This window comes from Homalodisca vitripennis, chromosome 2 (genome assembly GCF_021130785.1).
Source record: "Homalodisca vitripennis isolate AUS2020 chromosome 2, UT_GWSS_2.1, whole genome shotgun sequence".
Taxonomy (NCBI): domain Eukaryota; kingdom Metazoa; phylum Arthropoda; class Insecta; order Hemiptera; family Cicadellidae; genus Homalodisca; species Homalodisca vitripennis.
The window spans coordinates 779,906-797,362 of NC_060208.1; the positions used below are offsets into that span (position 1 = coordinate 779,906).

At 35.1% G+C, this 17,457-nt stretch overlaps 1 protein-coding gene across 1 annotated transcript in view; it reads right to left on the minus strand.

Annotated features, from left to right (window-relative positions):
* The window catches only part of LOC124353464 (43 kDa receptor-associated protein of the synapse homolog), a 154,811-nt gene that overhangs the window by 90,267 nt on the left and 47,087 nt on the right, over window positions 1–17,457 (minus strand). The window contains exons 2-3 of the mRNA XM_046803306.1: window positions 8,882–9,065; window positions 5,583–5,734 (exon numbers count right to left, since the gene is read on the minus strand). Of these exons, the coding sequence (XP_046659262.1) occupies window positions 5,583–5,734; window positions 8,882–9,065 (336 nt within the window). The remainder of the gene's footprint in view (window positions 1–5,582; window positions 5,735–8,881; window positions 9,066–17,457) is intronic.

The window sequence follows — 17,457 nt, forward strand, 5'->3', positions numbered from 1 at the left end:
TTGTACAAATATCGCATCTCCATTTTCAGTTCAATAATATAAAGATCAGGCTAGGTTATTCAAAAATAATTTTACGCATTACGAGTACGAGCACTAGCGTCTCTACTGTAACGCCTTCAATAGCGTGGGAGGCAATTGTGCTACTTATTCGTGTTACGTGGTGTCTATATTAGGTACAAACTGGACGCTGGGGAAAATAATTACCATGAATATGATTGGTTTGCTTGCTATTGATTACGGTGAATAGCCTACTCCAACAACGGCGTTGCTGAATGTTCTTTTCTCTTTGCGGTTTTATTATGCATATATGTGAGCCCTTGTTTCGTAACTCAGAAATGATCCTTGGAATATTGTCTACCAGCAAATTAAAAATCTATGCTTTATTATTTTCCTGTATTTTGTGTAATAATGATCGAGTTGGATTATGGTGCATGTCGTATAGGATTTGGCTGAACATTAACGAAGCGTAACTGTCCTCATACATATCGAAAATGGTTAAGAGCTATAATGGTTTATATAGCTTTATATTTAAGGGGAGTCGGATGGGCCTATCCCCGCAATGTTAATTTGATGAATTTTAGGTACCACTAGCGGACCCGGCGCGCTTCGCTGCGCATTTCAATAAGTTACCCACGGCTTCGCACGCAAATCTTAAGAACCGAAGTCCTTATATTACTTAGTAAATTTTTTTTTTACTATATAATAAATTTTAGATTAAATTAGTTATATCTCCGATGCCACGATTGAGCTTGCTTTGTTGTCTCGATCGAGAGAATATGTACACACGGAGTTTTGAGAACCATACTTCTGTCAAAAAAAAACAACTAAGGTTGATTTTATAACATTCTTTATATTTGTAGCCAACGTAAGATAGTAATTATGATATCTGCATTGCTCTTCTGATCAAGCATGAGCATGGTTTATATTAAATAAATATTGCAGTTAAAGGTGAATTTTTACGTCAAATTTGAATTGTATTATCTGGATAGTAAAGTCTATGTTTAACAGTGATTGCAGAAACAGTTTAAACAAAATTTGTCGTTTCTCTTAAGCTTACTCTATGCTTTAAAACTATAAGTGTAATATATGTTTACAAAGAACAGCTGATTAAAAATTTGAAAAGACTCTTTCACTTAATAACATATGTTTGCTGCAATGCATTTCTTACGGGTATTTCTGTAACCAGTGGGGCGGAATCCTGAATCGGGAAAGGGATAAAAAGTATCCTATAACCTTCTACAGATCAAGACGAACAAATTAAAAAAAAAATTAGGCGAATCCGTCCAGCCGTTTGTGAGTGATGCTGTTACACACGAACAGTTTCATTTTTATTTTAGGTACCACTAGCGGACCCGGCGCGCTTCGCTGCGCATTTCAATAAGTTTCCCGCGGCTTCGCACGCAATTTCCCGTTGAAAACAGTACACTATATTCACTTATTCATTTTCTATCACATTCTAAACATTGCTGAGATAATTGATAGTCGTTTCTTCGTGAGCTTCTTGGGCGCATTATGAAGGTACGTACCACATTCCTGATACTTCTGTCAAAAAAAAAACAACTAAGGTTGATTTTATAACATTCTTTATATTTGTAGCCAACGTAAGATAGTAATTATGATATCTGCATTGCTCTTCTGATCAAGCATGAGCATGGTTTATATTAAATAAATATTGCAGTTAAAGGTGAATTTTTACGTCAAATTTGAATTGTATTATCTGGATAGTAAAGTCTATGTTTAACAGTGATTGCAGAAACAGTTTAAACAAAATTTGTCGTTTCTCTTAAGCTTACTCTATGCTTTAAAACTATAAGTGTAAAGAAATTTAAAATAGTAATTAAATTATATATAAATATATTTTTTGTCGCATTATATATATGTTTACAAAGAACAGCTGATTAAAAATTTGAAAAGACTCTTTCACTTAATAACATATGTTTGCTGCAATGCATTTCTTACGGGTATTTCTGTAACCAGTGGGGCGGAATCCTGAATCGGGAAAGGGATAAAAAGTATCATATAACCTTCTACAGATCAAGACGAACAAATTAAAAAAAAAATTAGGCGAATCCGTCCAGCCGTTTGTGAGTGATGCTGTTACACACGAACAGTTTCATTTTTATTTTAGGTAATAGCGGACTTCGCTGCGCTAAGTTTCCCGCGGCTTCGCACGCAATTTCTTGAAAACAGCTATATTCACTTATTCATTTTCTATCACATTCTAAACATTGCTGAGATAATTGATAGTCGTTTCTTCGTGAGTTCTTGGGCGCATTATGAAGGTATGTACCACATTCCTGATACTTCTGTCAAAAAAAAAACAACTAAGGTTGATTTTATAACATTCTTTATATTTGTAGCCAAGTTGCAGTAATTATGAAACTCTTCTGATACATGAGCATGGTTTATATTAAATAAATATTGCATAGTGAATTTTTACGGTCCAATATTTGTTATCTGGATAGTATATAAAGTGACAAACACACAAACATTCGTTTTTTAAGCTTATATGCTTTAAAACTATAAGTGTAAAGAAATTTAAAATAGTAATTAAATTATATATAAATATATATTTTTTGTCGCATTATATATGTTTACAAAGAACAGCTGATTAAAAATTTGAAAAGACTCTTTCACTTAATAACATATGTTTGCTGCAATGCATTTCTTACGGGTATTTCTGTAACCAGTGGGGCGGAATCCTGAATCGGGAAAGGGATAAAAAGTATCCTATAACCTTCTACAGATCAAGACGAACAAATTAAAAAAAAAATTAGGCGAATCCGTCCAGCCGTTTGTGAGTGATGCTGTTACACACGAACAGTTTCATTTTTATATATATAGATTGTCTTAAAAACTATAAATGGTAGCCAGTTAATTCTTTTTTTATTTTACTCCTTGTACTTTTCTTAACATTTTGAATACAGGGTTATAAAAAATCTTTTTATATAAACGTGTGACATTTTTTTTTCTTTTTATGCAAAAAATATCATAAAAAATTACAATTTACTCTGATGTATAAAATTAAGTACTGAACATAAGGCAATAATATGTATTCAAAATGTAAATTATTACTTAGGGAACAAATTAAAAAAAGAATCAACAGGCTACCTATAATAGTTCTTGAGAAAAGTGTACCTATCGAACAAAAAACATAGTTTTACAGAAAACGCATTTGAAGTTCATTGTAACCAACTCTATAAAAATAAAAAAATAAACTACAGTTAATAGTGTCCAGGGGTATATGCTGGGTTATCTGGATCTTCTTCTTCCTCAAGCAACTCTTCCAGTCTTAATTTGGTTAATTGTGCCCTCTGCCGGCACTTCTTTTCTAATTCCTCGATGGCATTTTCTGCTTGTCGGATTCGGATCTCATCTTTCTGTTTCATTTGTCTGACCAAATTGTTGCCAGGCTTGTAGCCTAATTGTTAAAGCTAAACATCTCACAATATTACCTTGATTGAAGCAAGCAACAGCCTCATATACACCTAGTTCAAGGGTTGAACTTAGCATAAATGTATTTTTAGGAAGTCGAGACCAAATTATGTTGTTGACGGATTCAATGGGGTTTTGTGTACCTCCGTGTAAACATTTCCTTAGAAGGTCTGGTGAAGCCAAGTCCCTAAATATTGGTTTTATTTCGTCCATTACCACTTTAGGCAGGTGGAAATGATCTTTATGATCATTGGCCTCCTTATTGGCCATCGCTCTCTTGTACTTGCACGTCAAAATCTCTTTGCAATTCTTTAGAAAAACAGCTATAAAAAAAGAACTAACCATCAGAAAATGTCAAGTGAAGTATTTTCTGAAAAAGAATGAAACAGGGAATACAAAATCACAAAAAAAACGATTTTCGGTAAAAAAATTTTTTTTGCCCATCCGAGTCCCCTTAAGTCGATATAGTACACCGCAAGGTATCTCGAGCACAAAACGAGTTAGAGAATTCAAATTTTGCATAAAACGATACATATAGCTATTTTTGTGTAGGCAAGCTATATAGGCAAGATCAAGTTTCATAACTGTGCATGTGTGAGCATTAACGTTAGCGAAGCCTATCTATTAAGCTAAGGATTAAGCTATAGTCTTATAATGTTGCATGATGATGTTGCATTATCCATAGGATTTGGCTAAGGATAACCGCATCCTATTAATCAGGGGGATAAAAACAAAGTAAGAATTATTATTTAGAATCTATAAAACACTGCTACATGATGTTGATAGCATTTTTAAACTTAGGAATTAATTTGTAGAAGATTTACTTTGTTGAAGATATATATATATATATATATATCTTAAAATATAAGTTAAATTTGTTGGACGATGTGTTTTATCCTATTAAGTATGAAAATAACGGGAAAATTATACCCAGTATAAGAAACTATTCGTATTTAAGTGATACATGTGATAAAAAATGATGTGATTAAAAAATTACCAAATTAATTAACCTGTATTTTACTGATTTAGACCTTGCAAACACCCAGTTACGTTTAACCTTTGCCGTCTTATGGACTAACAGGAACCCAGATTATGACTGTTTGTATCATATTAGTTAGGATACAAAAATTTCTCTGAGTTTCAGATATAATATTTCCCAAAACTTAGGTACTAAACGCTTGAACTATATCTACTCTTCTTCCATCGCTTGCCTTATACCCTAATATCTTACTACATGATTTGATTTTACTCAGCCTGTGTAAACAATAGAAGTTTTGAAAATTCTGGAGATATTGGACATTATCATCATTAAGTTTACTTTTATATAACTTAGTTTCAGAAAACTGATTAAGGAAAACCCAAAAATAGAATGTGGTGCCTCAGGGTCAATAATTGACTGACTATGAATGACTAGTCGAATAATTGAAGGAAATTCAGGGGAGAACATTTATTTCTTATTTGTGAAATTACATCTAGTAGAACATCAATGCTACAAAATGAGAGATTTCAAAATAATAACTTTGTGCTCTCCATATCATTCAAATCTGAAAGCGCAAGTCAAAGTTAAATACTTAGATTAATTCCAAAAGTATGTAAAATACCTAAAATAAACTCTGACTTTAAATTTTTTAAGATTAGTAACTTAGTACACACGAAAACTGGCATGATAGTTTATTCAACTACCTATAGCTATCTATACAACGTAGACAAACAGTTGAAAAGTGATGCGAAATGAACTATAGGATATTCAGTCTTTAGTCAAATAGAATGAGTGAGGAAAAGATCAATATTATAACAAATTTAATCTGATTGTCCACGTCATTTCTATTAACAGTATATTTTGTTATATAAAAATGCACACATATTAAATAAAAACTAATCTTTAACATTTTTACATCTGAGTGTGAGGAAATGTAAGAGATCCTACTCTTCATTAACAATTTGGGATTCAGTAGGCCGACAATTCAGGAAAAATTATTATTGTGTGGAATTAGCCAAGAGTTTATTATACCTTTCCATTGCTTCTGTATACTATTAACGTATTCATTATCAATATCTTGATAACGTGTTTTCTGATTTCTTAATGTCATTTTTACTTTGTGTCTACGGTTTCAAGTTGGTACGTGTATACAGTAGCCCAGCATTACCTGTACTTGCCCCAGTCCATGTACGCCTGGTATAGGTATCCTAGTAAGATAAACTTGTCTCCTGGTTTCCTGATCCTTTTCAGGGCACTTCTCCATTTTGTAACTGCGGCTTGTTGCTTGTGCTGGTTGTAGAGCCGTAGGCCTTGCTCTACCTAAACATGGAACGTCATTGTTGTAAATGGTTCAATGTCATCTAAAATAATATCCATTCAACTTAACATTTTCTTACTTTTATAGTAATACGTATTATTTAGTGGGAGAAAAAGGTTCATATAAAATATAGGTTAGGCATTAACGAAGGTTAAACATTTATTTCCTTATTAAAGGGAAAGTACGTTGTTCAGTTTATCAAGGAACTACACTAATGTTTCAATTCAAGAAGCAAAAATTTAATGCATAAATATACTCTTTAGTTTTTTGTAATACGTGTACTGTAGGCTGTATATTCGAAAAACGAGATAGCATATTCTCTTTTTTCTTTTCTGAGGATTAAAGATATCCATGCTTTCTTTTGGAATTCAACTGTCTCTTCATAGCCTACACACAATTACCAACAATCTTCTATCGAATTCTTAGTTCTAACAAGCCAACTATAGTGTATACATTGTTTAAATTTTACTGTTGAGCAAAAACATTTGCTTATTGACGTCACAACGTCTTAAATTAGGTTGCGGCTCGGAGTCACTCATGAAAAAGTGTAACGCCCGGTAACGTTACGATGCCCGTCAAGTGGGTCCGCCGCACGGGATCCGCACGGGATAAAGCAGATAACTGTGGGTCCGCCGCACGGGATAAAGCAGATAACTATGTTTATTCGTGAAAATGTGGAGTGCTTAGATTCGTCATTTACAACAACTACAACAATAAAGGTAAATAATTGTACACTGATATTTCATTATCGTAAACTATGATTGATTGATTAATTGTTAGATTGACACAAAAGTTGAGAAACTGAGTTTATAGGTTATGTCATACTATTGACAAATGTTGATAGTGTTAAGTAAATTATTAGTTTAAATCACTCTGCAATCAATCGTAATTCAGTCGATTGAGAAGAAACAGCGCGTATTGCTAGTCAAACATTTAAAATAACAAATTATAACCTCTAACCTGTCATAACAGTGCGACCAAACAAACGAACTAAACCGACCAATCACCACGCGCGGAGTTAGAATTTAACTGTGTTTAGCAAGAATTTCAAATTCCAATTTTAGTAAATGTTTTATTCAACTTTACCATTTACAATAACAAATTTTAATTAATTTCAAATTATGTACAATGTTTTAGTAAACAAAATATACTTCTATAGTTAAAATTTGTGCAATTCTTATTTTCATTCAATTCCTTGTTCCTATTGTGCAATTTAATAATATTCATATCAATAAACATTCTACCGAGAAAAAGACGTTGTCACGTAAAATCTTCGCCCGTAAAACCGACTTTACAGGCCACCATAATTTTTTTTTTCATAAATTTAACGTAATTCGCATGGTTAATTTTGAACTGCAATACTATTGTTGTATCTTTCATAAAGAATCTTCGTTATATAAATATATAAAGTACTTGCCCCAGCCCATGTACGCCTGGTATAGGTATCCTAGTAAGATAAACTTGTCTCCTGGTTTCCTGATCCTATCGGATATATATCGGATATATATATATATATAAAGTAGTGTAAGTTTCTTGGAAATTATGTTCAGTCGAATCTCAAGTGGCATGATCATATTAACTATATAGCCTCTCGAGCTGCTAAAGGTGTTTTCTTAATTAGGGCATTAAAGGGCACAATTTCAACTGATTATTTATTGTTTGTATACTATGCTTATGTTCATAGCTTTATCACTTATGGAATCACCTTATGGGGCAATACACAGTATGCAACAAAACTTTTTATTCTGCAAAAAAGGGCTGTTAGATTGATTGCCGGTGTATCTAACAGAGATCACTGTAAAGCTTGGTTTGCAAAGTTTAATATTTTAACCCTGCCATCCGTTTATGTATTAAGTGTTTTGATGTATGTTAAAGATAACTTGAATGACCTTGTTAGCCTTAGTGATAACCATAACTATTTTACGAGAAATAGGAATGATCTGTTGCTGATGAAGTGTAAATACACAAGCACGCAAAGTAGCTTTAGGTATCTGGGAATCAAATTGTACAATGCTTTACCTGAACATATAAAAATATTATCTAGACCTAGGTTTGAAACCTCCATAAAAAACATGTTGCTTAAGAAGTGTATATATAGTGTAAATGAATTTTACAATGCTAGTAATAGTATGCTTCTTTAACTTGTTTCACATGTTATAATTTGTTGACGTATACACTATTGTAGTGTCCTGACAATAAATGGGAAAAAAAAAAAAAAAAAAAAAAACAATACGCTATTCCACCCCAAAATACAAGAAGCCTTACAAGGAGAAAATTAAAGTCATGTAAATTCGATTAATATTAATAATATTCGGCTTCCTTTTTAACTTTAATTTAAATATTGAATTTCCTTTTGGTCCTCTTCTTGAAAGAAGATACGGCAAATATTAATATGTTTAAAATAAACATGTATACTAGGCATTTAAAACTTTACTGTCCACACTTTACCAACTTTACTGAGAAAGAGATTAAAATAATATTCATGACCATTTCGATAACCTAGAATTAAAACGTCAATATCATTAAGGAAACTAAATATAAGAAACGTATTATATCTAGTTGTATATGATTGAATCAGATATAACGTAAACAAATATCACACATCATTGTCTATAAGGATCATATTACGTGATGGTAACTGGAGTAAAAAACTGTTCAACGTTCATCTTGTTGATACGATCAATCTTTTGTCGTGATTGATTCAACGTGACGCTTTAAATTAATCTGTCTATCTATCTCCCTTTAATCATTCTCCACTTTTTTCTTACTATTGCGATATCTCTTCTTTACGAAATATTATTTTTGGCTCTTCCTCTTCTCATTGCTAGTAATATTTTTTCGCCTTCTTCACACACCACTGTCTTTTCATGCGGCCACATTATAATATTTACTTTTCCTTCTTACTTTGTTTTCTGTAAAAGAATTTTTCTTTTTAATGTTGTGTTATTATTCTGTTAATTTTCTATCTTCCAATAGTGGAAAATATATGCAAACAGGTTCTGTATTTCTTTACTTAATTGTACTTATAATGTTTTCTCTTTCTCCACGTGATCTGCAGCCTTCATACCCAATATCATATTATTTACACGTGTCCTTCAATAATCTATATTCATTCTATTCACTCTCAATTACAGATCTACTCTACTTACCCGGCGTCGTGCCAGCTGTTGGTCCATCCTGTGTCGGCAGCCCACCAGACACTCCCAGAGTCCTGGGCCAGCGCGGCGGGGCGTGAAGTCTTCCTCTGTGAACTCATACAAGTCCAGAGGATGCCGCGAGCCGTCAGGTGAGGACAGGAGTGCCGTGGCTGACAGCTGGTGAGAAGCTGTGCCTCTGAAACAAGCAATATAACAGGCTAAACATGGCAGTATGTGCACTGTGCAGTATCTACATCGTCCTTCCAGTGTGTGCACTAGCAAGGAGAAATACACTTATAAGACAACAGTATAAAGAGTACAAATCACTAATAGAATCTGACGCTGTCACAGACTTGACTCCTGGAATCTGGAGTCATGTTCGTCTGAAAAGATCCAAAAAAAGCTCAGAATGGGCTCTTTACAGCGTTTCGTCTCCACAGACACTCAGACTACAATTTATGTATAGTACAATTTAGATGAAGAACAAAGTTCAACTTTCACATTCACTACTACTACTAATACTCGTACACTGCATATTCCCTCAAACATACTCCATGTGAACTGCAAGGTAATAATTGAGCATCTTATTAGAGTTGACTGAAAGGGTGCATTACCTGAAGTCTTATCTCTAAATTCTCTCTTTTTTATTAATGTATTAACTCTAGACAATTAACATAATTACTAAGCCTCTGAGTATTTCTTACCAAGTAAGCATTTAATAGCTATTTAGTTGTTTGATTTAAAAATATGAAACGTATTTGAAACTATAAATCTTTTATTTGATATACGTGCAGTTTCAAACAACTTTGTTACTCAAAACGCCGTATGTACTCGGTTATTTAAAACAGTGAACACTTTTTTATATACTTTTGTTTTAACAAGACGTTTGTCATTTTCTTATAGACAAAACTTTTATTGCATATTTGCTTCATTTAGAACTCAGCTAAATCATATGAAAGAACAAAAAAACAATTCCTAATTGGTGTTATCATAATCATCCACTACAGTAATTGTACTTATTACATGGAATTTTGTATGGCGTAGCATAATTGACCAAAAGTTATTTGGCTTGAGACCAAGTTTATTCCACGCATTTTGGTCAATACAGACAACGTTCTCATCATTTATTGTTTAACTTCTTTTTATTAATTTTACATTATTTTATCACACAGCCATTGAGATTTAATCTTCAATTATATCTTTATTAAAATATAACAAGATGAGAAATTTTAATTCGGTCTATTTTTCCAACCAGCATACTTAATACTATTTAGTGCTTTGTTACAAACTTATTTCAATTTATTATAAAAAAAATAATACTGTTACATAAGAAAACATGATAGGCCTATGCAACTTTGGGTCAATCAGTATCATAGACCTATGTCTCCCAAATATTATTTTTCGAAATAGGCTACTGTTACTTAATAATCTCTGTAGGCAGGTGACTCAAAATAAAGAAATAAATAGCTAGCCGACATAGAATCGTAATTTACCTAGGATATTTTGTTCTGCAACTACTTGCAACTATTTTTTCATTATACTACTTCTAGTTGATAATTCTATTATATTATTAATGTTATTATAATTGGTTTATGTGCAATGTTTTAGTATTCAGTATTAGTATGCATTCAGTCCTTGAACATAACATGTGTAATGTACAACTAACAAAGAGTCCTTCTAACTAATCCTATCCCTCCACTTGGAGAGAATTTTACCTTTAAACTCAAGGTTTTCTGATAATTTATGTTATAACAGAAAACTAATATACTAAATACGTATGTTTCATTATGAATGAATGTAACAATTGCAATTTTCACAGCTTAATATAAGGGGTTTCCAAAGTACACACAAAAAAACGCTCATAGTTCTCTCACCATTTTTCAATGTAAACGCGTTGACCAATATGCTACCAATTACTACTAATTTCACTACTAGATCCTTAATAAATAACACGGGTGAATTTATTATAGTCTATTAGTTCCCTACAGCGTAGTATCTGAAAAAGTAAATTTTAAAGTCTTATCTCTCGTTAGTTACGCCATACTAACTTTAGATACTTTTTATATATAGATATAAAATAAAAAAAGATATAAAATACTTTTTAGACAAAATGGAAATGGGTCTAAAATATCAAGTAAAAAAATATGTTTGTTGCAACTACAAAGCAGTAAAATAATTATAAACATAATTTTTTAAATAAAAATTCATTTTAAAAACATTACTTTTCACAGTTTAACAGTTTACAATAAAAATATTGTAATTTTTTTAATGAAGCCTCCCTATATACCTAATGACCATATTAGTTAATTTGTTTAGACGAATTAAATAACCTGTAGCAATCAAACACTAATTACCATTTATAGTTCTACAGTAGTTTTTTAGCAATCACAATCATATCGTAAAATTTATTTTTTTATTTTAATTTATAACACTCTTTAAAATTCCTCTTTAATTATTTTTTAAGATTATTATATAATATGGAAATGACTACGTAAATCCTGTAGAAAACTGTAGAAAGGAGGCAGCTACTCATCATGAATGCATCCACTAAGAATGATAATTTTATAACGTAGCAGAATATTTGCATATGTAATTAGGAAGAAAATTTTAAAATCTATTTCTTATATAGGTACTGCAAAGTATTCAGTCTGTGTTGCGTGCCAACAACTATTTTGGACAGTATTACGATCACGAACATTCCACCCTTGCATATACCATCTTTAAATTAACAAAATATTACTTGTATATATTACTTACGTATTACTTTGCATTATAAAAATATATTGCATTCTAATTTTGGTCCAGCAGGACTAAAATACGGTTTCACATGGGAAATGAGTATAAATGAAATAAACATCTAGTAATAGAGCTAAAATGTGTTTTTAAATTCTTCTAGAATAGCAGTGCTAATCATTACTGTCGGTATACTTTCTTCACAATCCTGCACAGGCCATTGAACACAGGTCAAGTTTATTTGAGAGAATATTTCCATATACGAAATAAATCACTTTGCCTTATACGGTACAACCCATGAAATAAATATGTATGTAGTGTATATCGGTTAACGACCCATATTGTTTGTTATTTTTATTAATAAGAGTTTTCTTAAAGATGTTTATAAAATTTATAAATAAATGAGACAAATAATATTTATATCGAAGGGGGAAGAGATATGGTGGGAGGTTGTTCATGTTCGAAATGTACATTTAAACAGATAAATTAGTGAAAATATTTTATTATTGGTTTGAAAAATTTAAATAACATCGTGTGTGTGTGTGTATCGATTGTGAGTAAAATAATTATAACACCTTGCAGTCCAGATAGGAGAAAATAAACCCTGAAGTTGTCACTGCACATAATTCTAAAGCACAAACATATGTTGCAACAAAAAAGTGATGGTAGATCACTAACAAGATACACAATGATGACATTTTCTGTAATATCAAGGTGTCACAAGAAACACGACACGAAGGCGATGGTCGGAAGGGAGAAGATAAGGTAACCGCCTCCGGTCCTATATTTGGGTTCTAGACCTCACTGTATTGTTGGTTGAAGTTTTACTGTTGGTTATACTGTTACAATCATTTTATGTTCACAGTTGTCTTTTTTAATATTCGTACCAAAGTAGCCTATGTCAATTTTACTTATGTTAAGAACTACACGAGACACACATTTTTCTCGAACGTGAATGACCGCCTGGGTAATGAACTCATTCAAGCTATGTGCAAGTACTACTTCTCAACCAAGTTAAGTCTGGTTATTTTAAAAGTGACGGGAGCTATCATTTTCATATGCCCTAAAAATCACGGATATTCCGTTGTAAAAGCGTATATTTTGATATGTATTGACATTATGCCAAATTTCAAATCTATAGGCCGCATTGTATATCATGGACATAACACCACGTTTAGCCTACACAACATAGACTGAATGGGTTTAGATTATTTCCTAACAATGTAAATTAATATAGCTACTAGGTATATTAACTTTCTGAATATATACGAAATTATTCTGCTGAATAAAAAAGCAATTTCTTCAGATATATTTCAGAGTTAACAGTAACTTCCTCTCCTGTAAGATAATAATGTATGGTAACCTAACTTCTACGTAACAATTTCGTATAACAAACTCTTGCATTAAAAAAATAAGTAAAAGTACCGTTACTTAAATCAGTGGCCTTCTTTCATTTTTTCATCGACTTTTTGATCAAGCCAATTCCATCTTTCACAATGCTTGGACGTCCGTTTCATTTGTCATCGTGGACTTAAGTTCGGCCATTTGTTTAAACCTATGAGCCACTGATGAACGCCACCTTCTGTGGTCATATCGTTCCAATAGACTTCATAGAATTAGCCATAAATCTCGATTTATTTATTGTGCGTAGCCGTATTAACGTATTTTTCGCAACTCGCAGGATTTTCAATTGAGTCACGCATTTGAAATTGCTATTGTAAAACAACGAGGAGCGACAGTAACTGTTCACTGGTTCTGCTAGATAGCCACTATGGATTTTGTACGTTGTAGGTTATTAGGTCTCCAAACCAGAGGTCGTTTATTTCGTTCAGCAGGTCATTCGAGGACTCGTAAACCCTGTGTTATTTTTAACGATATAAAATATAGACATCATAGAGTTTTAAAAAGCGGTGAGACGTCTTGGAGATGTTTGGGAAGGAGCCGTGGTGCGTCAATCAAAACTGATAGCTCCAAAACTGATGTGACTCAGACGGTGGTGACTGTGTGTAACCAGACTCACACTGGCGAACACCCGGTCACTATGCGGCCGCTCCTGTCGCCGCTGCCGCGAGCTGTCGCGTCGCCCGCGCCTAGCCCGTCACCTGCAGCACCCGCGCCAGCCTGCTCCACACAATCCGCACTTACCACACCTACTGCTGTTCCTTCGACCGACTCAACACCCGACCCGCCAGCACTACCAGCTCCAGATCCGTCGCAGCTCCTCGCAGATAACCAAGCCCTCAACCAAAAGATTCATGACATCCAACAACAGATGAAGGTCAACCTTGACCATTCGATAGAATCGGATCAAAGGCTTCTCGAGTACACGGATCAGGTATTTGTTGCGCGTTCGGCGGTAAACATCCCCTCTTCACCACATCAATCTAGGGACCAGTATTGTCAGACCTCAGATAATTACCAACATCCTTGTGAGAGGTGATCAATCTTCAAAGAAGAAGTGCAAAATATGCTGACAACTATTAAGACCCTAGAAAAGGAAATAAAAGTATTAAAAACAGAAAAGTTATCGCTTATAGAGAAAACCAATTGTACAAGTACTCAGCATACAAATGCCATCCCACTAAGCAACAACAAGTACGAAATGCTATCTCATCTTCAGGATAAACCCGATGACTTCACGATAGTGACAAAAAAGAAAAAGAAGCAAAAGCCAAAGAAAAAGAAAAAAAACAACCATTTTCTTAAAACACATAATACTAAAATAGAAAATGGATGCGAAAAAAATTTTAAAAAACTCCCCTTCAGGACGGTGTCCATCGTGGGCGACAGTCATGCCCGACATCTTGCCGATATGATGAGGACGATGGTGGACGGTGACACTGAAGTGAGTGGCACCTGCAAGCCCGGCGCCGGCCTCCTCAACACCTACCCAGACCCCGCCCCTCCTCCGGGAAACTGCTTCGTCTTTGTCTCCGAGAATAACGATGTGGCGGCTGGGAGGCAGAATATAATCTTCGGCAACCTTGAAGAAGTGATTAAAAACTTTAGGATGACGTCCAAAGGTACTAATTACACCCTTGTTTCTAAGGTACGATCTGCCCCCTGACAGCCTCATACAGAAGAACATCAGAATCGCCAACGCCTACATCAGCGAGCTCTGTGTCCGGAGAGAGGGAGTGGAGATGGTCGATATCAGCCGCATCGGTCGGCGGTTCTTCACCGCGCACGGCCAACATCTTTGTGCGGGTGGGAAGCGACTGCTGGCAGGCCTCATGGCGGAGCACCTGGCCTCCATGACTTCGAAGCCTCACTGCCCGCGGCCCATTGCCCCGTCGAACACCGGAGGGGCACCGGACCCTAGCCGTCGTGGGACGCCGGGGTTGCCGCCTTGTGACCCAAGGAGGGCTTCTCCTGGGACTTCTGCTGCGATGGCCACGTCTTCAGCCGGCGCCTCTGCAACCGCGGTTGTCGGGAGGGAGTCTACGGACGGGCGGCGGCTTCAGCGTGTCACCTACGCGGAGGCTGTCGGTGGATCCCATGGCGGAGAGGCGTCGCCTGATGGTACATGTTTTTTTAGGGGCCCCACCTGCAGCAGTCGGAGTGAACTGACTGTTGGTCAAAAAATACGATTGCTTCAGCAACCACCAAACTTGATGAAATTCAATTGATGTGTGAAGTCCACAAAACAGACGTTTTGGTTATTTCCGAAACCGGCTTTAACAAACAAAACATCCACATCTGCAAAATTCCAAATTACAAAATGGCAAATGTTTACTGTCGACACCACTCCAAAGGAGGAGGCGTTGATATTTTCCTGCACAACCACTTTTCATTTTCCACATTTTCAATTCATGAAACAGTTGACCGAGCATTCGAAGCATGTCAAAATTCAATCACACAACTCAAATTTTTTCATCATTGGAATATATAGGTCTCCCAGTGGAAACGAAGAAGTCTTTTTTTCAAAATTAGAGTCTCTGCTCACAGACCTTACGCACAAACTCAAGGAATTCGTCCTGGTGGTCGACTTCAACATCAACGCAATGGACAACAATCGTCCAACCACAAAAAAATTAAAAATTTCTTGAGGTCTTTCGGCTTAAAATTGTTGATCAGGACTCCTACGAGAGTAACTGCAACAACTCAGACAGCCATAGATAACGTCATCACCAATCTTCCGAGCGTCGTAGTTTCCGTGGTTAACACAGCAATCTCAGACCACTACGGCCAAGAGGCTATAATTGGTGGAAAGAGATTCGAAAGGAAGCCCAAAATTATCAAAACAGTAAGAGACATACGGCCTGAAAACATCGCTCTTCTCAGTGCAACCCTCTCAAAAGAAAAGTGAAATTTTCTAAATTCAACGCAATCCGTAGAACAGCAGTTTACAATTTTTAACGAGGTCTTTCTATTCCATCTGAATGTTTGCTGTCCTACAAAAACATTAAGAGTTTGTCCCACACGGACAAACTCCAAGTGGATCGCTAGAGGCATATTGGTCTCAAGAGAGAAACTTAGATTTTTCTCGGAAATCAATAAAAATTCAACGAGCGAAGAATTTAAGTGTTTTTTTTTTTCAAAAAATATAAGAAAACCTACAAGAAAGTGATCCTTGCAGCGAAAACCTATGATATCTCTAAATCCATAACATTATCAAAAAACGTTTCTAAAACTGTTTGGGTCATTATTAACAATAAAGAAAACCCTCATAAACAAATTAAAATTAAAATTGGGGATAAGCTTGTGGATGATGCAAAGGAGGTGGCAAATGAGTTTAACAGATTTTTCGCGTCTGTTGCTTGTGAGCTGAATCCAAGACCATTACAGCCCCGAGTGAGCCCTACGCGTAGGCAGAGTCCTGCATCCTCAATGGGTTTAGCGCCTGTCGTTGAAGAAGAGCTCGAACGAATTATTCAGCAGCTCCCAGCCAAAAGTTCAAATGATTCCAATTTGATATCAATGCGTCTCTTTAAAATATGCTCTAAGCACATTTTGAGACCATTAACCCTTCTAATTAACTTGTATTTTGACCAAGGAGTTTTTCCCTCACTCCTTAAAACTCGCGAAAGTAAATCCAATTTTCAAAAAGGACGACCCCACTTCCACAAACAATTTTGCCAGTAATGAGCAACATTTTTTTAAATCTTTTTGTCAATAATGCTACAGTATTTGAATATGCACAACCTACTTTCAGAATACCAATTCGGTTTCAGAAAGGGTAATTCGACAGTAGACGCGGTCGATTTGGTTGTAGAGGGATTTGAAAATCGTAGGTCCACCCTAGGTGTGTTCCTCAACTTGTCTAAGGCATTCGACTGTGTTGACCACAAAACGCTGCTCGAAAGACTGGAATTCTACGGCATCCGAGGCGTGCCACTCTTGTGGCTCAGATCATTTCTGAGCAACAGAAATCAAGTTGTCCAAATTTCAGACCAACTCTCCCAACCAATTCAGCTGAACTATGGAGTCCCTCAAGGATCAATCCTCAGCCCAATCTTGTTTCTCATTTATGTCAATGACATTGGGTCATCACTACTACATGGAAAAATTGTGCAGTATGCTGATGACACGACTCTCTGTTTCAGTGAAAAGACAAAATCTTCGTTGGAAGAACGATCTTTTGTTGATATCAACAACTGTGTTCAGTACTTCAACAGCCTCAATCTCATAACAAACACACAAAAATCCAACGCCATGAACTTTTCTCTTCGATCTGTAGACCCAGAATGTAACCCTGCCATCATGTTGGCAGATTCCATTCTGGAAGAAGTTTACAGTATCACATTCCTTGGAATACACCTCGATCGGGGGTTGACATGGAATGTTCATATCGACCATGTTTGCAAAAAATTGTCCTCAGGCATTTATGTCTTGAGGTCTTTAGCCAAATATTG